The sequence below is a fragment of the Heliangelus exortis genome, chromosome 18 (assembly GCF_036169615.1).
Source record: "Heliangelus exortis chromosome 18, bHelExo1.hap1, whole genome shotgun sequence".
NCBI classification, from domain to species: Eukaryota; Metazoa; Chordata; class Aves; order Apodiformes; family Trochilidae; genus Heliangelus; species Heliangelus exortis.
In genome coordinates this window covers 11140903-11165024 of record NC_092439.1, presented here as the reverse complement: position 1 = coordinate 11165024, position 24122 = coordinate 11140903, and the positions used below count along the sequence as shown (strand labels likewise).

The following is a 24122-nucleotide window of genomic DNA, read 5'->3' as shown; positions in this document are numbered from 1 at the left end:
CTCCTCTTCTCGAGGCTGAACAGCCCCAGCTCCCTCAGCCTCTCCTCACAAGACCTGTTCTCCAGACCCCCCTAACTAGCCCAGTTGGCCTCTCTGCACCCTCTCACCCTCCCCAGCACCTCCATGTCCTTCCTATGCTGCAGAGCCCAGAACTGCACAAACAAAGCAAAAACTCAAAGGATTCAGACAGTTAAATGTGAAAAAAATTCCTTTGTTTCCTAAATGCCCAGTTGATCAGAGCTACTGCTTCGTGTCAGTCCTGTTTTCCCATGGTAAGGGAGGTTGCTAATGGTGGGGACAGAGAAACCTTCTGGTGTTCTCATATTGGCTAAGAAACACTTTCTAGCAGGGGGGAGTCTTAGACTTCTATGTCACCTTTTCTTTCCTTTCTTTCTTGATGAAAGGGTGTGATGTCAGGGCAGCAACTTAGCCCTGCAGAGCCTGTTAGCACAGTTTCCGAAACAAGCTGAGGCCTCCATGCTTGAGACACAGATGGGAAGGCCACATTTCACATGTTCATAAGAACAGGCTGAAAGGGAGTAAATTTTCCACAAAACTTAAAGCACTACAATAGCAAGGAAAGATTTTGCTCTTTGGAGTTGTTGATACGAGTCTCTAAGATCATGGTAATTTAGGAAATCCAGGACAAACAACTGAAATTACAAAATTTAGGTTGCATCGGATTAAACAGCCCAGGTTTTGTCAAAAGTATTGCTGAAGCAATTTGTGACTGAAGAGTGGGTGGCTTTAATTCATAATAAGGAGAGGGTAAGGTATCATTTAATAAAAAGACCAGTTATTTAGGGAAGTTCTGTTAAATATGTTTAACCTTTAAGAAAAAACGTATATAGCTTTAAAAGCTGAGGTGTTTTTTTTTCTTTTTAAAATCTCCATGTCTCCGCTGTGTTTTATGCTATTAGTTTTTTTGTGTGATAGCAGATTTACTTTTATAAAAGCAGTTTAAATTACTAATTTATTTTTTAAAATATTATTGCAAGAGCTTAAAAGGCCAGTATAATGTGTTCAGTTTTTTTGAAAGTAAGGAGATTAATCTCATCCTGCTGATGTAAAAGAAATCTGTAAAGTAACTTTTAGTAAATATAGTCTAGTGTTTCAGGACTGGTATGACAGTAATATCTGTTTTGTTGCTTATACAAATCTAGATGAGATTTGATTAAGTTCAACTAGCCTAGAGTTATAGCTCTAGTTTGCAGTGGAATTTCATGGAGTACTCTGGTGTGCAGAGGTACTTGTCAATATTTTCTGTGCTGTGATAATTTCATCAGTATTACTAACTTTATCAGTAAGCATTGTGATTTTGCAGCTAATACAGAGGTTCAAGTGCACGCTTTAACCAAAAGATCTTACCATGCCTTATAATCAGGTCTTAAGTAAGCAGTGTAATTGCTTGTAAGATGTTTTTGTCTGTTTTGTCTGAATAAATTGCTTTATTAAATAAGCTGGAAAAATTGGCTTGCATATGCATGTCTCAGTGAGAATTTAATTTTTTTTGTATGGTATTTATGGCAAATAAAATTCATCTGTTATGAGAAAATTAAAAGCTGAAAATTCCTACCTTGAAAAAAAGAAGCACTGAACTTTTAACTTAATAGTGGGAGAAAGAGGTAGAGGAATTTCATTAAGAATCACAGAGTTTGCAAACTCTTTGAATTTGGTGCACTGCAGCCCAATGTGGCAGTGTAATAATTTTTCCCAAAATTCAAGAAAAAGGTCAAAGATACTTAAAAGTTATTTAAAGATACCTGGGAAAGTTACAGTAACTATTTCTTGTGAAAAAATGAAAGGGCTGTCTGACTTATTTCTTTTTTTTATTTTTGCAGGCTGTTCATACAGGTATGCGAGCATATATTTATAATAAGAATTCTGTTATTGGCTCTCAGGCAGAGCATTCAGGGATGAGGACATACTACTTCAGTGCAGATACACAGGAGGATATGAATGGCTGGATCAGGGCTATGAATCAAGCTGCTCTTATGCAAACACGCTCTTCACTCAAGAGGCAAGTTCAATACACAAACTATTCTAAGGATCTTTAAAATAAGTGTTGTATAGATATATAAATCAGATTAGTGGTGATTTCTGAGAGTCAGCTTTGTAAATGTGTGCATGAAACTCATTCCAGTTTTAAGTAAATCTTACTAAATTTATGTTTTGGTGCAAATCAGTTCAGTAGCATAAATTAAGGAAACCTGGTGTGTCTGCGTTTATTGACGTGGATTAATTTCTGTATGTGTTTATTTTTTTAGGGAATTTCAGTTAAAAAGTTAAAGTTTGTACACCTGAAACAGTCAGTTGGCAGCCTTGAGAGATAAGGAAAAAGAAGCAGAAATGTTACAAATTTTTTCTAATGATTGTTTAGAAGAAAATTAAAAAGCTGTTAAGAGGGAACAGAATGTTAAAAATGGGTAAATCCTAAGTGCCTAGAGTTGTGGATATCTACTAGTTTATGCAGGTGTTAACTGCTGGTTTTTTTACTTTGGTGGCCCTTTTTCCTTGCAAGAGCTTTTTATGTTTTTCTTGATACAGAGAAAAAAAGCCTTTCTTACCAACAGGATGTCCTTTGTCCCATTAGTCCTAGAGGCAAACAAATTCAGCTTTGCATTCATGGTCTTCCTGTTTTTCCCTTTTTGTAAAATTGGCATAATCTTCTTGATATTTTGACTTGGGGAATGGGATTCTTTCCCTGAAACTCCTTGTGAGACAAAACTTTGTAATGTGAGACAATCCTGCTTTTAACCCTTGGGGCTGTGAGGATTAAAATGTCACGGTGCAGTTTCTCACTATTGCTTGCTTTTGCCCAATTGAATATAAGCAAAGGGTCAACATCTCTTTCAGGGCTATGCATCATGTATTTTCTTTGTGTTAAGATTTTCTGCATTTCATTTAAATTTCAGTTAACTTGTTACCTGGTGTTTTTTTCTATATAAAAATAGAAATAATTGAAAGAAAAACTGGGCAAATCTGCCACGTTAGAAGTATTGATCCACTGTCCTTCCTCATAGCAGACCATGCCTTTTGAGACACTAAGTAGACTGAAGTGAAAACAAGTATTTTATGGCACTTACTGTGACTTAATCTTCCATAAATCTTTAAAGAAGCTGAACTTAGTTTCAGAGAAGGTGAGGTGCTACTGTGAGATGAATGACCCTCCATTGAATTGTAATAGGAAAAATGTTGCTGAGAAGCTTGTCACTGTACTGAGGCAAAGAAAATTCCAAGTGAAGTACATTGTGTGTCAAAAGCATCATAAAACCTTTAGGGTCTTTAGACATTTTATATTATAATGTAAGTTTCTATATAAAGATTCCTAGCAGGGAGTTTTTTAAATATATGGGCAATAAGGTAAGTAAGTAAAGTACTGTGCATTGCAGCATATACTAGGAGCAGAGGAGATTATATTATTTTATATTTTATTTTACTTTATTTTTTGCAGTAGTAGCCCCCAGCTCAGAAATTCCCTGGACAATGATAGTACTGACTCAAATGTAGATACTGTTCTGTCCTCTTGGCCAGAAATTACTAGGCCCTGAGGCATCTACAAAGATATAAAAGACTTTTTTGACTTTGAAATGAGCAGTTGGCAGTTTGGTTTTCATTTCTTGGCTTCCAGTGTTTCCCAGGATAGGAAGATTTTTTTTTTTTTTTTTTTTTTAGTTGTATGTATGTACGACAAGTTGAACAATTCTTTCACACTGTATTAGTATTTTCAGTCATTTTTAGGGATGCATGTAAATGATTTGTACTTCCTTGATTTCCTTGTAAAGGTAAATTTGTCTAACTGGGATAAGAACTGAGTTGTACTGTGCATAGCTGTTTTAACATAATTCTGCCAAATTTATTACAGACTGGAGAAGGTGCTTTTGTTGGTATCCTTTCTAAAGTTCTAAAAAGACCACGTAACTTTTCACAATTAAGCAGTGTTCATTACTGACATACATTTTCTTTTCAGAGAAATTGAAAAAGTGGATCAACATGCTGTTCCCCAAGTCAATCATGTGGATGCCTGTAAAGATTACGTGAAGGCAGAGATTACCGATACAAAAGAAAGCTTTCAAAAATCAGCTGAAATGCTTGGATATGATAAGCCAAGAAGAGAAAAAGAGGAGGAGCATTATATACACAGAAAAGAAACTCTGGAAACTAAGAAGGGAAAGGCTAAGCATGCGTTAACAGAAGCTGATTCACTATTTCCAAACTTAACAAATGCGTCGCGGTCCCAAGCAGCTCAGCCTCAGCCAGCTGAGAAGAATGGAACACTTCCTAGTTCATTAAGTATGAGTGCTGGCCTAGTGGAGCAGAATGGTACTGGCTCATATAAAAGAGGGCTTGTTCCCAGAACGAATCCAGATAAACAGATTCAAAGAAAAAGTAACATGGCTCAAGTGGAGCACTGGGTAAAAGTCCAAAAAGGAGACACGAAAAGGTCAGTAATAGGAAGATCTTTTAAATAGACTGCCAGATGGTGTTTCCTTAAATTAAACTGTGTATTACTAATATACTTAGTGCACATCAGAATGATATTTTGTGGAGGCAGTACATAACAAGACTTACTTTCTGCTCCAGTGCAGAATGGTATTTTTCAAGTATTTATCTTATGAGAAAGTCAATATGGGATTGGCTAATCAAATCTCTGTAATGTCATTATGTTGCAAATAGAAAAACTAAGATTAGAATGCTATTTTTTTCTTAATTGTTTTTAAAATCACTATGCATGCTTAAAACTTATTAAAATTTGATACAGCTGAAACACCAGAAAGGACAGTGCAGTGCTTGATTACCTTTTATTCATAGAAAAAGTGCACAATATGTAGATAATCGTTTGTTGTCCACTTAAAAGTAAGGAATGCCATTTCTCTTTTCTCCCTTCTGTTCCTGTTCCAAACATCCATTCATTCCTCTCTATCAGATCACTGCACTCAGGGTATGTGCATCACATATTGAGGATGTTCCCATGGTCTCCAGGATTCTCTTTTCCCTTTCCAGTCTCTACAAATTACATAAATTGTAACAAGATGTGGAATGCATGCTGGAATGCTTTTGTAATTTAAAAATCTCATAATTGCTTTACTTTCAGAGTGTGCAGTCCAGATCAGTCCAGATTAAGTACCAGTTGAAAAAAAAAATGTATATATTCATCTGTTTAGAATTTCACCTTATGTCAAGTGGCAGAAAGGACACTTGAACTCTGCTGCATGTGAGGAGTTTTCAAATATGGGTAACCTACTGAATTAGTACCTTTAATCTGCTAAAATCTAATTATAATATAGAACAATAGGAGATACTAGCTTATGGTCTTAGGAAGGAGAAAGCATTCTTTGATTTTTTTTAATGTTTATTGAAGCCAACATTTGTCATTTTGGATCCAGTAAGAAATTTAAGGCTTGCTAATTCTGTTTGGAAAAAAAAGGCATGATTTTTTCCCCAGAAAACTTATGGGGCCTTTGTGTTCAGACTGCTTTTGCTCCTAAAAGTACTAGCCATTGACTACCAGTAATCCCTGCTGAACTGAATACATTAATCTTTCGTGTCCAATTAGAAAATAACCACATTTTGCAACATTATGTAGTTTGCCAATGCCTTCATGAGGGTTCCATTATGTTGATCAATAGGAACTGTCAAAGCCCCTTCCTCTTTTTTCGTCAGAGAAGTCACCAAAAGGACCTGTCCTAGCTTCATGCCTGCTTCAGATGTCCTTTTGAAGCATTACCTGCTCCACACCTCCTGATTTCTCATTCCTATCTAGGGAAAACACATTTCTACCAACTGCTTTGATTTGTGCGTGGAAAGAATTGGCAGTACAGTACAGAACATACAGAGTACACATGGTGTAATGAGCTAGACAAATAAGAGGTTACTTGACCACTAAATGCTGATTGTTGAGTTTCCTCTGTTCATACTACCTGCCTGCTTTAGCCTTTAGTGTGAAATTTGAGTTAGTATCAAGGTTCTGTGTTGGGGAAGAGCAGAGCTTTTATGAATTTGTAATCCTCCATGCAGTGCAGGGGAGTTACTCTTTCTGACATGAGGAATTATGTATCCTCTCAAGAGCATCTGTATTTCAGCACAGCCCAGCAGTGCCAAATCCTGCAAATAGAAATAGGTGGAAGCAACTACTGAGCAGCAGCGACTGGTAGCAATTCCTTTCCTCCTGCTTCTGTTATTCCTGGATGCTGAACAAAGATGTTCTTTTCCATACTGCCCTTTCTTTCATGTGGAATTCCAGTGGTTCCCACACTGTCAGGTCTCCCTCTGATGCAGAGTGGAACCTACCAAATGGAATGATGAACGTGCTCTGAATTTCTTACTTTGTGGTTTTTTTGTTGTTCTTTATATTGTTGCTCTGTAGCAAGTCTACCAGAATAGTTTTCTGTCTGGAGATCCTGATCAATGAGTGAGCGACTGCAAGTACAAAAGCCCCAGATGTTTAATTGGGGAATCACAAATTATGAAAGTTCTTATCCATGAAGCTACTGAAAGATTTTGACTTCTAAGTAGGAGAGTGAGCCAGCTACACTTTATCAAAGCTTTTGCCAGTTCTGTCATAAGACATAATACTAAAAGATTTAATTCCTGCAGTTCATCTGCATTATGGATGCAGTACTAAAGCCAGGTTGTAATGCCTCTTTTTATATTGTAGTTTGTCAATGAGTTCTGTTGCAAAAAGCCTGGTGTTGCTTAAAGCAGTAGAACCGGCAGAGCTGGGACCTTAGAACAATTTTTAAATTTTTTGATTTTTCTTCACATAAGTAAAAATTATCTGAAGTACTGTGATTAATGAGGTTTCTTCTTGCACTTTAATGTTGGGTTTTTTTATGAGCATACATTTGTTGTTCGTAAACTGCACCACCTAGTGGTGAGCAGGCTTTCGGCAGTAGATATTTTAATTCATGGATTGGCTCTAACAAAACAATAATTACTTTCTTCATGTTCCTGACATTCTCTTTGGTCCAAGTAACATGTTTAGGTAATGCTGCCATCCATTAGGTTTCTTTCTGGTAGGTCATCCTATCCAACTGTCATTTAGGAGATTATTTTTTTTTATTAACCACTCCTGCTCATCCATGTATGCTAAAATTTACCCATTTCCCCCCCCTTCCTTTGCAGCCTCGCTTCTGATCAGACTCTTACACGTCAGGGGCCCAATCCACCTTTTCCTGAAAATTATCACACTTTGCCAAAGAATACCAGGCAGCCTTCAGGGAGCTCACCACCACCACCAAACCGCAACTTGCCGAGTGACTACAAATACGCACAAGATCGTGTTAGCCACTTGAAGATGTCCCAGGAGGAAAGGAAAGCCAATAAGGATGGAACTGTTTGGCAGCTGTATGAGTGGCAGCAGAGACAGCAATTTAAACATGGCAGCCCCACTGCCCCCCTTTATGTAGGTTCTTCAGACTTTATTGATCGTGGTAAGTCAAAGAGTTCATTAGATGTTCCACGATCAATATCTGTTCCACCTTCTCCATCTGATATTCCTCCTCCTGGACCTCCAAAAAGCTTTCCCCCAAGGAGGCCACATACTCCTGCAGAAAGGCTTACAGTGAAACCATCTGATGAGAGACAGACTGTAGATGTTCCTTTTGCTGGATCACCCAGGAAGATGCAAAATCATGCTGTACAGGTTTGTGTACTATTTGTAACTATTTATAGGTTTATAACTATTCTAAATGTGGTGTCAGACGTTCATGATCTAATATAGTGATTTTTAGTTGTATCCTTCCTCATGTATGAAAGATGTTGTAAAAGCTAATATGTTGAACAATTTCCTCTTAAATTGAACAATTTTCTCTTAAATCTCTTATCTTTCTGATCCTTTCAGATTTATTATTTTTTTGTTGGTTAGGAAAGGAAAATTGGTGGTATATCACATTGGTTTGGAGGATTTTTATTAAAAAACCAGAAAGGCCTATTTTTATATGTATGAAATATACAAATTGATAGTGTAAGCCCTTTGCAGAGTAATTATCATTGGGCTGGCCAAAATCAGATGGAGTTGGTGTGAAACTTGAACCTTCTACAGAATTTCAGTGTGATTATTTGTAGGCACTGCTGTACCCTTTTATCTGGAGGTGATACAGGTTTACCTATTTGGTATTCCATGTGTCTCTCCTTGCCTAAGGAAATTTGGAAAAATCAGGATTGAATCAATGCAGAATTTACTTGTCTTGGTGCCTCTTACACTGGAATAAATGAAACTGAAAGCCTATGTATTCATCTAATTCTTTGACCCTCAGCCATGGGCTCTGATGGGGAAAGTATTTGCAACAAAAGAGACTTGTAATTACAGATACTCAGCTTGGGTTCAAGACCATGACTTTATGTTACATGCCAGTTTGGATTTTTTCCTAATGTATATGCAGTGTAGCTGTCAGATGTCTTTCACCCTGTATAGATTTATAATGTTCTGTCAGAGGATGAAATAGTGTAGTGATGTGTAGCATGGGGAATTTTTTTTTTTTTTTTTTTTTGACTCCTGCTTATATTATACCAGACATTGGTTTCTCCATGTCTAAGTTGAAGGAGCATTACATCCCTTACAAAGGAATGTGCTGCAGCCTTTTCCCTTCCTGTTAAATGTAGCTGCATAAATGTTACTCTTAAAATAAAACTATTTTTATGTCAGATTGATTTTACCAATATAAGGGAATATAATTTTCCTTGCCTGTAAAACTTTTCTGTGAAACTTCTGTAGAAGTTTCTAGAGAAAAATATTAATGTTTTTATATGTAAGCACCCAGGATTATTTTACATAGAAAGGGATACGTCTACAGAAATCTGTAATACTCCCCCCTCCCTGGAAGTCTTTATTAAGTTCCATGCAGTTATACTTGCATATGAAAAAAATCCAGCATTCACTAAAATTCAGAAACAGGAATAAAACCAAATCAGGAGTCTGCCTTGGAGAAACCATAAAGGTTTGGATGAAGAGAAAGATGAAAGAATGGGTGTGCAGTAGGTTTTCATACTGTAAACAGAAAGAGGTAAATCCAATACATTTTAATAAAACCTGGTATTAATGGAACCCATTGCCACAAGGTGTCACTCATGTCAGTAACTTAGTGTTCCCTGGCTGTAAGGGGGCATTCACAGTTGGTACTGTGCATAGTACAAGTTTGCTGTTGCAGATCATAAACTCGACCAGACTTGATGTGGGAGACATCAGGTGAGAGGAAACTTAAAGGAGTAGTTTTTCATTTGCTGGAAGTCACTTAATCTGTTTTGCTGAAGCATCATATTCTGTCAGAATCCACTGATCTTCCCAGCATCACAAGTGCTAAATTTGCATTTGTTCATTCATAAGTTTTACTTAATCATTGAAGGATCTGGTTGGCCTATGAATGTTACCCTTATGCTGTGAATTCAAACAGCAAATTTGTGGCAGAGCTGTCTATCTTCTAAGTTTTTCCCCAAGTACAGCATACTTTGCACTTGAGACAATCCTTCTAATTCTGGCTGTGGCTTCTTCCAGAGCTCAGCTCACATGGATCGACGCTCCATGCCTGCTATGGGCTACATGACACATACTGTGAGTGCACCCAGCTTGCATGGCAAGTCGGTAAGTTGAGAGAGCAGTTACTTCTTGTTTTGTGTCATCATTGTTTCATAGTTAAGTTTTAAAATCCTGCTGACACCGTAGTAGTTGTGTTTTATTAGCTGAGACATAAATAACTTGAATGGAAACTTAAATCTTAACCAGCTCCCAGTAATGCCTGTAGGATTTTTACTGTTATCTGCAGTGTGAAAAGGGATGAGCTGCATGTTACTGGAGGATTCAACTTTTATTATGTTTATTTGACCAAATGCAGAGTTAATGAAATAATTGCTTAATCATGTCAAGTAACTGCTTTCTGGGCACTGAGGTGAAAAATGTAATTACAGTTACTCTCCCTGAAGACTGCTAATTTCCTCTTTACAATGTGTCTAAATACCTGCAGCCTGAAGAGCTAACATTGCTTCTCATTCGATTAAGGAGACATCAGGCTAAGTTGGCTAGTATACGAAATTACACAATTGCACAATTACTGCAGCACTTGCCAACTAATTCCACCTATCAGGTCAGCTGCTGCTTGGCTCATCTGTGCCGTATGACATCTTGTGACTCTGCAAATGCTTCATTAGTGGCATGCTTGAGTCTGTGCTTTCTTGCTGATTTGGTTTTCTACAATTTCAAGGTTGTTTCTGTTTTTTCTTTGCTATTGTATTTGCTTTCAAAGATGAGTGTTTTAAGTTACAGGGCACCAGTTACATCTATTTCTAAGTGTTACGTGTACTTCCTTTTTTTACTATTTCTGAAGATGCTCTATCTTCAGAAATGTGGGTTAAAATACCAGATAAGTTGATTCTAAAGCAAAACCATTTCTTTGTGCTGCTTCAATGATGGGATTGGCTCCCTGTGTCACATGCTGCGTCACCTGCAAATTGAAATGCATCAGCCAGTTTGTATATTCATATGAGCTTGTAACTGTGTCAGTTCTGCAGGTGAATTTTGGTTCATAAAAGCTCATGGGCATCTTGGATCATCAACAGTGCTGTAGGTTGCACTGAGGTACAAAACTTGTACGTGTGAGATCCAACAGGAATGTATTTATCTTTGATGCATTTTAGAGCTTCAAACATGGAGCTGTCTGGGAATAAAATGTGATGACTCTTCTAGGAATTGGTGAAGGCTTTATGTTGGCCCAAAACTAAAGGAACAGTTTGAGTTTGGAAAAGTTTATTTCCCAATTTACCTCACCTACAGAACAATTGCACTGAGATGTGTACACAGTTAGAGGGATTTTTCAAAAAAGTGGCAGACTTTCCAGTCAAATCCTCATCCTGACTTACAAGCTGATGAGATAAAAATTGTAACTGAATACTTCTAAAGAAATACAAGAGTAATGTATTGATTTTATGGCATAAAGGATTTTTCTTTTCTTTTTGAACTACACATTCTCATTGGCTCAAAACTTGAGAAAAGGTATAGTGGTGTTTTTCTCTAATTCTGAAGTTTAATTTACCCAGAAAATAAAATCTGTCAAAATAGCAGTAAAAACTCTGAATTTTGGGGCATTTTGCCTGATTACAAAGCACATTTGCACAGTTAAGCTTTATTTTGACGTGAATTACAAATGGCTCTTTTAAAAAAAGGATAAATAACTTCTGTGCATGCTTTTCCTGAAGCATCTGGAATAAAGAAGTTGCTAGATGAATGTAGTGATAAAACAAGTGTATAGCAAGTACAGGTGAGCCAATGAAAAATAAGGATCAAGGTGATTGCTATTACTGAAAAGGCATCATGGATTCTCTAATTATAGAAGATCTTTTTCAGCATTTTATTCACAAAATATCTTCTGTACATTTCCTGCATAAAGGAATTCATGTCTTAAAATGTGTATGACAGGTGATCAAAGGTATTCTAGTGATTTGTTACAAAATGGCTTCTAGTTACATCTGACATTCAGTTAGGTGCAAATCTTCTCTTTTTCTCCCAAAGGGACATATTATGCTGGAGGGCAGCACCATAGCATTTTCAGTGAAGTGGATAGTCAGGAGAAATTGAAAAAGTAACTTTTGAAAACCTATTGTTTCGTGTAGTTATGTGTCTCATTAGAGGTGGAAAACTTGTATCTATGTTTGAAGGGTGGGCATGAGGTAGTAATACTTTTGGGAATTATTTTGCCCATTAGCTGTGAATAACAATCTGCTGGTGGAGCAAATGTGCTTTTTTATGTACTTCCTACTCTGTTATTTTGTTTTCTCTTTTATACATTTTCTTATGTATAACCAGCCCAGGTATTTTGAAACTGTTTCAAACATTCAAATACATTGCATTTTTTCCCCTATGTGCTTACCTGAAGGCCGATGACACTTATATCCAGTTGAAAAAGGATTTGGAGTATTTGGATCTAAAGGTAAGATTCTTATAGGACTCTACTTCTATTATGTTTTTTAAACCCAGTGGTCTTCTTTGTCTCTGCAGGTTTTCAAATCAGCTGTTCAGAAATGGGAACTGTTGTTGCCAGCTCTGTTGTGCTCAGAGTATTGAGTGTCTTTAGAGCAGTGACTATACAACTAAAATGCAACTCTGAAAATGGAGTTGCATCAGCTTGTAGGAAGAACTTGTGTTACTGGTACTCCAGATGAATGGTATCATGTTGGTTTGATGAAATTGGATTAAAAAAAAAAAAAAAGAAAGTATTAAAAATGTTTATCTGCCAGAGCAGTAGAAGTATAAAGTCAGCTCCTCTAATAAGGTGTTTCTTTAATCCAGCTTTTTGCCTTTAAATTTGCTTGAGCTGACTTTTCCCTTCTTTTTGTGTGCTTTACTTACTCCTATTTTCCATCCATCCTTTCTGAAGATCTCTGTTCTAGAGGTTTTGAAATACAGCTTTTCAATATGAAATAGTGATTAAGCAATTAACAGCCTAATCTATGCCATAATACTAAAACTGATTAAACTAACTGCTAACACAGCAATTAGTACTTTATCATTACTATTTTATGGGTTATTATTTTATTACTATCATTACATACATTACATATTGTTCCCCCCTTGCTCCTATAATTTTATACCAGCCTTATTTTTATTCTTTAAGAGTTTAAAAATATTATCTAATACATTTTTTTGGTTTTAATATCAAGATGATACTGTACAATATTACTTTGTATTCTTATAGGTGTAAATGAAATAAAAGTGCTCTGGAATTATCAATCCATTTCACTAGTACTCTTCTGCATGCAAGCTAGTCCTGACATTAAAAAAAAAAAGTCTAAAGGCTGTTTACACATACTATGAGAAACATTACTGATAATTCTGAGTTTACCAAATGCCATGTGTTATACAGGCTTCCTTTAACAATATTGCCCTTAGTGTATGAACCATTTTTTCTGCTAAAAAAGTTACAATGGCTCTGTATTCTCCTTTTCTTCATGAGCTTGAGGGATGTGGAGCATGAAAGAAATGATGTAACTATGTTAAAGCGCAACCATGCCACTTCCTCAAACAGATGTTCAGGTCTTTTTATCTCAAAAGTTGATAGAGCCTTTATTAGAAAAACAGAAAGGAAGAGCAAAGGAAAGAAGAGGTCTTATTTTCCCCACAAGCTTCTAGAGTGACTGTGTAAATAAGGTGAAAGACAAGTGGTGAGGGAAGGTTCCCCTCTTGTGATTATGAAATGAAGTTCAGGCAGGCTACAGGAGCAGTGGGTGAGCAGAACTTCAGAATAGTTTGCAAAGATTCCCAAGGAGGTTATACAAAATATGGATGAAGAAGCCCAGGACAGTTTGTGTCACCAAGTATAAATGCTACAGTCAGTTAAAGACAATCTGGGGCCCTCTCAGTGATTCAGCACTTGTCTTGCTTCATTCTGCAGTCACACTGTAAAATCTGAAGTTGTTTCTGATGCAGTTGAAAGAGGTTACCAGAGCAAGCCTGTGTCACATAGATAATGAAGGGAATAGTGCAGAGCAGGTATTATGGGATGAAGGGTAAGTGTGATGGAAAGAACTTATTCACTGAGTTTTTAACTAGGTTGCTCAGATGATCTATAAAGAGCTCTTGGTACAAGCATGACTAAATATTACATGGCAGAAAATGTATTTCCAACACTTAAAACTGCAATTGGGAAGCCTGAGCAAATCTTACTTTGTGTGTTAGTATGTGTGTTCTGCAAAAGAAAAAGAAGTGTTCTGGGTGTCTGCCCACAATGTAGCAAGATAAGTAGATATCCAGCTGTAGTTGCTATAATGGCAAATAACATAGACCATAAAACTCAAGGACTGGTGTGGTGTAAGAGCATGTGATTACTGCTGCTTATGGAGTTTTGAGTTGTAAGGTTTGGGGGTTTTAATTTTTACATCTGTAACAAGCTATTACTAAACTTTTGTTTGAAACAGATAGAAAATAATGGACCTCTGATCAACATGATATACAAAGTGCTAAAGAACTCAGCACAAGGGTTACTATCCAGTATACATGTAAGACTGCTTGCATCTGAAATGTGCTCATCCCATTGCTTTTTAAAATAGCAGTCAATGTTTACATGTTTTGGCTTTTACAGGTGTCTTATGGTAGAGTCAAGCTTTCTGTAAGGCTTTTATTTCCTTTTTTTTTTTCTTTTTTTCTTTCTCTTTCCCCTTTTGGAGTCTGTATGCAAAATTATGGCTGAACTCAGTGTTTGGTTGCATTTTATCATATTTTGGAAATGATTTTGTGAACTAGTGACTCCTATGTGTAATTTTGAAAATGTGGAAGCATGCTGAATCTTCATTATGTTCTCATGTTCACTGCTTGATAATAAGAAAATCTTTACAACTCTAATTATGCAGTGTATAATATTCCCCAAATTTGTAAACTCTGTTTTTTGTGCTAATTCTGTTACTTTGAAAAATGCTTCTGCTTTCTCTTAGTTTGCAGTTATTACCTTGACATGCGAGTATTTATGCTTATGTTTATTTGTTACTATTATATATAGGCTTTAGCTTTTACATAATTTCATTAATAATTTTGAAAGGGAGGATTCTTCCAATATAAAACACTTAATTGTTGAAAATTTTAATATCTGAAAATTAAAAGTTTTGAGAGGCAATAAATGCTCTTGATTTTGATGGTGGGGAAATAGCATTTCACCATATGAGAACTTATGATAAGTCTTCGAATGAAGCTTCCTGTTGGAGAAGACAGTAAAAATAAATTATGATCTTACTGCTCTGTCTTAAACCTACTTTATTACTTGAAAAAAATGTGTAGATGGCTAACTTCATGTTACATGTTAAATGGGAAGCTGAGGTTATATCAAAGTTTTCTCTACACTTACAGTAAAATGTAGGTACTTTAAGAAAGCTACCAGGGTCCTGTAGGTTAATGAGAAAACCAGGTAGCTTCAAGTCTGGAGATTGAAGTCAGAGGAGGTAAAAAAGCAACCTACCTCTTCTACCCCACCAGAAAAGCCAACAACTTCTGCTCTTATATTATTAAACACAATATTTAGGTGATTTTTTTCTCCATAAACTCTTGCCTGTGTATGAATAGAAATATACTGTATATGAACATTGTAATTCTAAACATCAGGTGTTTCTTTGCAAGGTAGTATTTGCTTTAATGGATCTTTTAAAATGTTTTAATCCAGTAATACTAAGTCATTAGATTTCAAGACTTGCACTGATCAATAAGCTGCATTCTGTTTCTGTTCTCTTAACCTCATTTATTCACAGAAAGGGTCCCATGTAGACACTAGAAATAATAAAATTTTTCTACAAAGGTAGACATGCCTTCGTTTTAAGATTGCTGTAAAGGTTGGAAGAATAGTATACAGTTTATATATAGTTATATATAGTTTCTGTATTGTTTCAGAAATTGTGTTAGGTGATAATCTCACAAGAAAATGAGTATGAAATGAGTAATAAATGGAATGAGAACTTTGTAATATCATAAACATTTAAAAAAAGACAAATTACATTTAACTCCATTATGGCCCTTTTATAGCATTCTGCTTCCAATAAAATTCACCCTGCACTATGGAAGAGGCTGTCCTTTGTAGAATGAAAAAATTGTATTTTTAGTCATTAATTAATATTGGGTTTTAATTTTTACATCTGTAACAAGCTGTTACTAAACTTTTGTTTGAAACAGATAGCAACCGTGCTATCTAACTATTTAAATCCTCTGGCTTCAAGAAAGTTACTGAAGGCAAACTGTTAAAACTATGAGGTTCTGCCAGACCAGAACCTTTGTAAGCATAAACAAGTGGGATTATGCTGTTTTGGAGAGAATCTTAAGCTACTGTAAGAGTTACTAAATAGCTTGCTATAACTAGGAATCCTTTCTGATAACATTTTTAAAAAACTAGAATGTTTGAAAAGACTTGAAGCAAAATGTTATTCATCTTTTTTAGTAACCCTAAATATTTAACAGAACTTCTTTGCTGAAGCATAACTAGCTTTGAGTTTGCAACAAATTTCTCAGATCTTCAAAACCTATTCCCTGTAGGTGACAGGGCGGGACACCTTAAAAGAACGGAGTACAAAACCTGTCAAGATTGCAGAAAGTGATATTGATGTAAGTATCAAATACCACTTCAGAACCTCTTGCATTGTTTTGGCTCTTTATCTTGTACTGTTTCATGTTCACATTATCATGCTCTTTGGGGTAAAATACTCCTAGTGGAGACTTTTCAGGTTAATTTTTTAAATTAAAAAATTAATTTAAAGGGGATTTTTTTTTTTCTTCTCTCTATGATCTACATTGTAGACTTATATTTTCCTTTTCAGGTCAAGCTAAGCATTTTCTGTGAGCAGGACAGAATTCTGCAGGACTTGGAGGACAAAATAAGAGCTCTTAAGGAAAATAAAGTAAGTAGATTAGAAAGGATTTTATCAATTAAAAACTTTCCTATAATGATAAAATATGAAATAACAAACAAAGAATGAATTTGCTGGATGCTGCTTGCATTGTAGTAGTTTTCTTTGGACATGTATATAAGTTTAAAAAAAATGTTCCTCTTAGGCTTGAGTATCCACTTTTGGAAATGCAGTCTTAAACAATAATATTTAAATCCACATATACTTAATTTTCTGGCATTTATTACAAATTGGAGTATGTACACTTTTCTATGTAGTTTTGATTTATGTCTTAATATGTGTATGTTGTGAGGGGGAGTCATGTTTCATTTGCAATTCCTTCCACCTGCACAAACACTGTTTGCATTAATAGAGGTCTGCTACCATAATGAAATATCACTGTAACTTGTGTTGTGGATTCTTGGTTTTTGGTTTTGTTTTTTGTAAATAACAGCAGAATGGCTTGTCTTTCCTGCCTGTCTGTATCCTTATCTGTTTTACTGCCTGTGACCTCAATAGATTGAGGTAGTTCAGAAAAATAATCTATTCTAAAATGAACATACTGTCCAGATTTGTCCTTCCAATGAACTACAGTTGAAAAATCATCCAGTGTTATTTACTTATGATGGAATTAATCAGGGTTACTTAGTAGTTCAGGCAAACTATATTAATTTAATACTTAAATTTAGTATTTAATTTAACTATAACTGGTTTAACTTCAGCAGTGAGTGAGAACCTAGCCTTCCATAAACAACTAATGCTGACACAGGTCTGTACTGTGAAGGGAACTTTTCTTAAACTGTAAGTTATGATTTTGTACAGACTGTAAATACAAAAAGTCCTTCTCACTGTTTTGTGTTTTCTACAATTTTGGTTACTTGAGGGAAAGATTTAATGGCAAAAGCCAGATAATTTTGATTACAGTGATTAATCAAGACTCTTGCAGTTTTTCATTCCTATCTTAGTATCTGCAAGAGGTCAAGCCAATCCTAGCCCTAGTGACTTCTAGTTAAGATTGAGACTGTGGAAAACAACTTTTATTTTCCTGCAGGTACATCTGTAAAATTCCATGTAAATGTTGTAATCTTACTGCCATCTTCTTCGTTAGGACCAGCTGGAGTCTGTTTTGGAGGTTTTACACAGACAGATGGAACAGTACAAAGACCAACCACAGCATGCAGAAAAAATTTCTTACCAGCAGAGACTTTTGCAAGAGGATCTCATACATATCCGGGCTGAAATATCCAAAGTTTCAACAGTAAGTGTTTTTTGTTGTTTCAAGGAAATCATAATTAAAACACCAGCTAGACTAAAACTGTTCATTGTATGGGAGAGTTAAGTTCTGTCCTGAACTTACTTGGTTAAGATACAGAACACTGAACCAGAAGAAAGAAATAGAAATATGATTTCATGATATTTTTCAAGAGGAAAAGGAATTGGGAAAGTTTGATATTTTGGTCACGTTTTACTGTTGATGTTAGACTTCAGTTACATTTAAATGCAGTTTAATGCTGTATTTTTATTAATAAAAAAATATTTCTAAGACTTGACCATGAAAGAGAGTATATTAGAGAGACTTCCATTATTTCTTCCCCTCAAGTTTCAAGTAACCTGTTTTCTAGACTTAAGAGAAAAATCTCATTTCATCATTCCTTACATAAAAATGCTCCAGGCTCTTGATTTTTGTCAGTTCTGGGTCAGAAGGTGGACTACATTGACATGGATGATGGAAATAATATAGGTAAAGTAAGGGTGATTGGATAGCCTTGTCTTTCAGGTGTGTGCTGGTTTGTTCATTTCTAGTGGTATTGCAACACAGTCTGTAGAACTTCTAAGAATATCCTGCTTTGTGTTTCAAAACGTGAGTTTTGGTTTAGGTGACTGCCTGGATTTTAATTATAAACTTGTTTTAAATAGGGGAGTAAAGGGAAATGGAACTGGAATAGACCTGATTCCTTTATAGCATACTAGCCATAGTTCAGATTCTATTACCAGTTTTAAGCTTAAGAAATGATTTTGTGTCAGAAAGCTGGCCAGATTTTTTTTAACTAGGGATTCTTGTTTTGACCTTAGAAGCTATAAAGCATTTTTAAGTTTATCATCAACTCTCAGCAAAAATACAGGCTACAAAGGGGATTTTTTTTTTCTTCTCTCTGTAATGTAACACCTCCATCTTAAAAACACTTTGGTGCTCAATTCGAGAATAGTGTTTTTGAAGTTTATTATAACATTGTAATAGAGTATCACCTCTGTTAATAGGAAATGGAAAATGCCTGGAATGAATACCTAAAACTAGAAAAGGATGTGAGCCAGCTGAAAAAAGCCTTACAGGAACGGATGAATAGTTCATTGCTATCTCAGGTGGGTCCATGTCCAGACACAGGTTAACTTACGAGATGATAGCTTTCAGGTTCAGACAAAATCATCTCCTAAGTATGACATGAACTTAAAAGCTGTCATCAAATAAATTCTCTGCAATTTTTGCACTGTGTTCAGTTGTCACACAGCCCAGTTTGCAAAGGTCAGCCGTGGTGCCAGCACAGCTGTGCCAGTAACTAGGTATCTTCCTGCATGTGTAACAGTTTCTCATAAGTTGTGCATGCAAATTTGTCATTATTTTATTATGTTTTTATTACATGCTGACATCTTGACATTGATTACGTATTTAATTTATAAGGCTATGCAGGACTTCTTACTCTTCTATATATTTGATTTGACGTTGGTGTCTTTATCCATTTTTTGAAACATCAAGTGACTAGCTTGTTATTGTCATTACTTGTTCTTTGTCATGTTCTATTTATGGAAGATTTATCTCTGCAGATTGTTTTGTGGAGTGGGATAAGTGTTTAACAGCCATCAGTAATTGAAAGGCATCTTGGGTTTAAATCAATTATTCAGGTTTGAGTCTTAGCTTCAAACAAAGCTTTTTTATAAGATATTCTGTTCACTGAACTGGATGTGGCACACCAGATTATTTCTACATACCTGCTTTCAACTGGTGATTTATACAGGCTGGGTTATTTTTGCTGTGTTTAAATATAAAAGTTTTATTTAAAAGACAAAACACAAGGAGCAAAGCTAATGTATCCATTTTGCTCAAGTCTTAGTCTACTTTTCCAAATATTCTGGAGCAAAAGACTTCAAATTAAATTTTAAATTTATTTATTTGCAACAAATATATATTCAGATAGGAAGTCTGTTTATTTTCACTATTAATGGATAAATGTTTTGGATCAAAGCAAGAGATGTAAAACTTAAGGTTGCATCAGTCTTCAAAGTCCATTTCATTTGCTTCTAATTTGGAGGTGGGGAAGTGATTCATTTTCTAGAGTCAGAGTATTGCATATGTGCATAATTATAAAAAAATACACATGCACACACAAATATATGCATGTTATGTTTTGTGTGTGTATGCTGTAATATATATATATATATACACACATCTATAGCTGTACATAGATATGTTTGGCTTAGATTTTAGAAGTTGTTTCTGCATAATTATTTTTGGAGATACTAAGAGGAATTGATTTTTTCAGAGTACCAAATGTTCTTAAAACTGTATTTTTTAAAAAATTCTCACTTGAAGTACCCATAATGGTTAGAGGGTTTTTTGATCTCTGCCCAAGGGTATGTAGACTCAAGATAGTTTATCTTGTTAGTACTAAACCAGCATACACTATATTAAAAAAAAACAAACCAAAACAAAAACCAACAGTCTTCATGGAATATTATTAAAAATTTAATAAAATTGCAGGCAAGTTGCTGTAAGAAACAGCTCATGTTTTTTCTGTTAATGGAGAGGTTAAAAACAAGATTTCAAGCAGCTCAATCCCAGTAAATCTTGCTTTTAAGAGTGTAGCTTCATTGTTGCTTAAGGGCTGGAGAGGTCTACACATGCTGGAATTAACTGAGATGTGGTATTTTGTCAGTGATAACTTTTTAGTTGGCAAGTGTTTCTCCTCTGGCTTTATAAATCATTCTAATTTACAGTTCTGTGTGAGTTAGATTTATCTCTCCAAGATACCTTTTCATGCTTCCTCATAAAATATATTTGTACCCTCTCATGGACAGCAACTTTGGCTTTCATAATTTAAAAGTAAATTCATCTGTATCTTTTAGATCTAGTCCATTTTTTATTTTAAAAATTCTCTTCACATCAATATTTAAGTAATGGGAAGAAATAATATTGAAAGATCTCCTGGCTTTTGTACATTACTGATCGAACATTTTCTGAGTGGTTTCAAAGCAGGATTTTTTGTACATGTGGTGTTTTTTAATGGGTTCTGAGGCTTGATTATTATAAATCCATCATTTGGTTCCTCATAGTATGATTAATCTCAGAAGAATGAAATGAAACATGCAAATTTATAGTTTTTATCCTGACTATCTTTCAAGATATGTCCCATCTATTGAATGAGTTTACTACAGACAAATAACATTCTCCATCATTTAAATGTTTGTGTTCTTGGCACCCTGTTTGCTGATCTGTAGCCTAGTTGAACATATTTTCTGATCTAAGACAGAGAGTGGAAAGCAATTTATAAGCCTTCCTTAGCTCGATGAGGTGTAAGGGCTTTTACTAAAATTTTTCTCTTTCAGGCTTATAGGATTAATTAGCTCTTATTTTGCAGCTCATGGCAAGTGATGGATTTCTAGAGTTCTTGAGCAGTTTGTAAGCAATTCTTAAGTGTTTCACTGCTGTCTGCTTTCTTTAGTATTGGTTTTATCTTGGTTTTACTAATTTTATTCTTATTGCCAGTTTTGAAGGCAGCGTTAGGCTTTGATTAAATAGGTAAGAATAGCTATTTAAGATGATTGCATTGAACATCTGAACGAAGTGGTGGCTTTAGGAGCCAAGACCTCTGGCTGCAAGGTGCAGTCAAAGCCTCAGTCCAAAGCCTCAGACAAAGCTTCCTTTTCCTTCCTCCTGGAAAGGCTGGGTAAAGCAAATAGGTTGCAGGATGAGAACAAATCCTGGAACAGCAGCAATATACTGTTTCAACCTATAACACATCATTCCTATAAGCCAAATACAAGCAGAAATTAAATTTTTCAGCTCTTCTGAGTTAGTTTTGATTTTATATTTCATCCATTGAAAGTCATTAGGAAGTTCATGGCAGTACTTAGGGAGTCTACACTTATTTTATGCTGTTTTAATATTGGACATTTTCCCTAGATGTGTTAAGATGGGGTTCAGAAGGCTGCCTTAGCAGTCTGAAATGTGTTAGTACAGGAGTTAAGAGCAACATTCAAATGAAATGAAAATGTTCTGTAACCTCATTTTATGCAGAACATTAAACAAGGTTTTCCTAGCCTGAATAATATTGTAGAGAAGAATGTAGACATGTTTCTTTCCCAGCCCCTTCTACAGGAAGTCTTCCAAGACTCAGGAAATGCTCTGATAAATTTAATGGGCAAGATATGTTGGTTTGTGTTGGTGTTTTGTTTTGGTTTTCTTTTTTACTTTAAAATAGTTATTTAACTAGTTTCTGGACTCATGAGTTTTCATGTAAGTTCTGAAACACTATTTTGGTTTTGTTATCAAAACAAGAATAAGCCCATAATAAATTAGAAATCATAAATAATTTATTTTCCTTCTTTTCTTTTTCTACGAACATCAGGAGAAAACACAAATACAAAAAGATTTGTGGAGAATTGAAGATGTTACAGCTGGCTTGAGTGCAAATAAAGCAAATTACAAAACCATAGTAGACTCTATCAAGAATCCAGGTAAGTAGAATATAATTAAAATTTTAAAATATACCAACACAGATGAATCTTTAGGTCTGTGCACATACTCTAGAAGTTTGTTCTACTGCAGAAAATCCAGTTAATTCAGCTGCTGATTGCATCAGAAATCTCTGTTGATTGAACATATTAATTTGGGGTTTTTTTGTCTTAAGTTTTTTAATCATTTGTTTTCACATACTGATGACACTAAAATGTGACAAGCCTTAAAAAGGGAATAATTATGATGATGATGATGATGATGACAGGCTAAGTTCTGCAAGTTGCAGAAAGAGTTTGTCACATGCCAGGCTCATACCAGCATAGTATTTAGTCTGCATTCTGTCCAGGAACTTCTCTCTGTGTTCTTCTCATCCCTTGGATGCTGCCCTTGCTGCAGTTGTCTTTCCCCTCCCTCTTCAGGCAGGTGTTTTCTGGGCAGAGCAACATTATCAGCTATGGAAAATAGGAGGGGAAAATGTGTGTGGTCTGCATTTCAATTGCTTTATTATTTTTTCAAAGAAAAGACCTAAGGCACTGGGGTAGCAAAACACAGTTAATGCCTCCTGTGAGTTCACTTCAAATATAAAATATCCTTGCTTACCTTTTTACATACAGAGATAAAGTAGTTCTGAGATGGCAAGGTCTTATTTTATTTAAGGAATGACTGTGAGCCTTGTCTAGATCTATAGGCATCTTAAGGAGCCTGTGGCATGGGGCCAGATACAGCCTACAAACTGATTTCATGAACATGATTGATTAGAAAGAACACCTAACATGTTTGTTTGTTTCTTCTCTAGAGAGAAAAATAGTGCCTTCATTTTCTCAGTCTTCAGTGCCTTCCTTACCAGCTTCCCTTGCGACCATGGAGAGCAAACTTTCAGTCCCTCAGAGCCCTCCATCCAGTCCAGTTAAATCCTCTCTGGAGGTCAGGCTGTATCCACAGCCTTATTTCCAGTCCAGAACACAGCACCAAGCACAGCAGCTGAAAAAAATTGAGCCGCCTCTTCAGTCACCTTTTAAGCTAAAGCCAAAGGTTGTAAGTACTGCTCTTGTCAAATTCCTTCAACAATGTTTCTGTTTACTTGAGGCAGAAACAGTGAAAGTTTCATGGTTATAAAGTGCACTAATGAAGACTTTTCCTTGATAAGACTTTGTGGTTGTTTACTTGTTTGCTCTCTTGGGTCTTGTTTGATTTTTCAAAACTCAAGCTTCTGGTGTGGACAGAGGTGAAGCGGTCACAAATAATTCATGTAATATAATGAATTCAGGCTGTTTGCTGTGTTTTCCTCTTGCCAGGAAGATGATGCACCACCCAGACCTCCTCTCCCTCAGTTGTACAGTCCTGATGATCAGCCACCAGCTGTTCCACCTCTCCCAAGAGAAGCCACTGTCATCAGACACACATCAGTGCGGGGCCTAAAACGTCAGTCAGATGAAAGAAAGAGAGACAGAGAACTTGGACAATATGTAAATGGAGATTATAGGGTGAGCACTTGTAAACCTGTACACCTGAACTTTACTGATAGGTGAGCCTATAAGGAAAGATATTGTCTATAAAATATATGGACCTCTCAGTCTTGTAATGAGGAGAGAGAGATATTGGCAGAGAGAGTAACGGTAGGGATAGATCTCTGCCATATAATAATGGCAAAGAGATGAGTAATGTAGAAACACAGCTTTAGATTTGTTTTAATATTATTAAGACTTACTCTCTGTGATTTCATTAGAACTGAGGAGTGTTTTGCTGTACAGGTGGAACTGCGTTCATACATGAGTGAACCAGAACTAGCAACCATAGCTGGTGACCTCAGCCAACCTGCCAGTGGGTTAATGAGCTCTGAGAGTGGATACCAGACATTACCTACCCGTGGTAAGACAGGAATTTATGTAGTTGATTTTTAACAGTACAAGAGCTTTGCTCTCTTAGGATTTTCTGGAGATGGTCTTAATCCTGAAATATTTTTTTTTAAGATTAACTATACAGTGCTGTGAAAAGTTAGAGATTTTGTGCATTTTAATGGTGCCATTATTGACACCCAGCCTTTTTG

General features: G+C 35.7%; 1 protein-coding gene across 2 annotated transcripts in view; it reads left to right on the top strand.

The window, feature by feature from the left end:
* PLEKHA7 (pleckstrin homology domain containing A7) overlaps positions 1 to 24122 on the top strand; it is a 118133-nt gene that overhangs the window by 81008 nt on the left and 13003 nt on the right. For both annotated transcript variants that reach the window (XM_071761703.1, XM_071761702.1), the window contains exons 9-21: positions 1842 to 2020; positions 3971 to 4444; positions 7126 to 7645; positions 9494 to 9580; positions 11865 to 11918; positions 15995 to 16063; positions 16276 to 16356; positions 17453 to 17602; positions 18604 to 18705; positions 21966 to 22074; positions 22872 to 23110; positions 23371 to 23559; positions 23827 to 23944. In XM_071761703.1, coding sequence (XP_071617804.1) covers positions 1842 to 2020; positions 3971 to 4444; positions 7126 to 7645; positions 9494 to 9580; positions 11865 to 11918; positions 15995 to 16063; positions 16276 to 16356; positions 17453 to 17602; positions 18604 to 18705; positions 21966 to 22074; positions 22872 to 23110; positions 23371 to 23559; positions 23827 to 23944 — 2371 coding nt within the window. The remainder of the gene's footprint in view (positions 1 to 1841; positions 2021 to 3970; positions 4445 to 7125; positions 7646 to 9493; positions 9581 to 11864; positions 11919 to 15994; positions 16064 to 16275; positions 16357 to 17452; positions 17603 to 18603; positions 18706 to 21965; positions 22075 to 22871; positions 23111 to 23370; positions 23560 to 23826; positions 23945 to 24122) is intronic.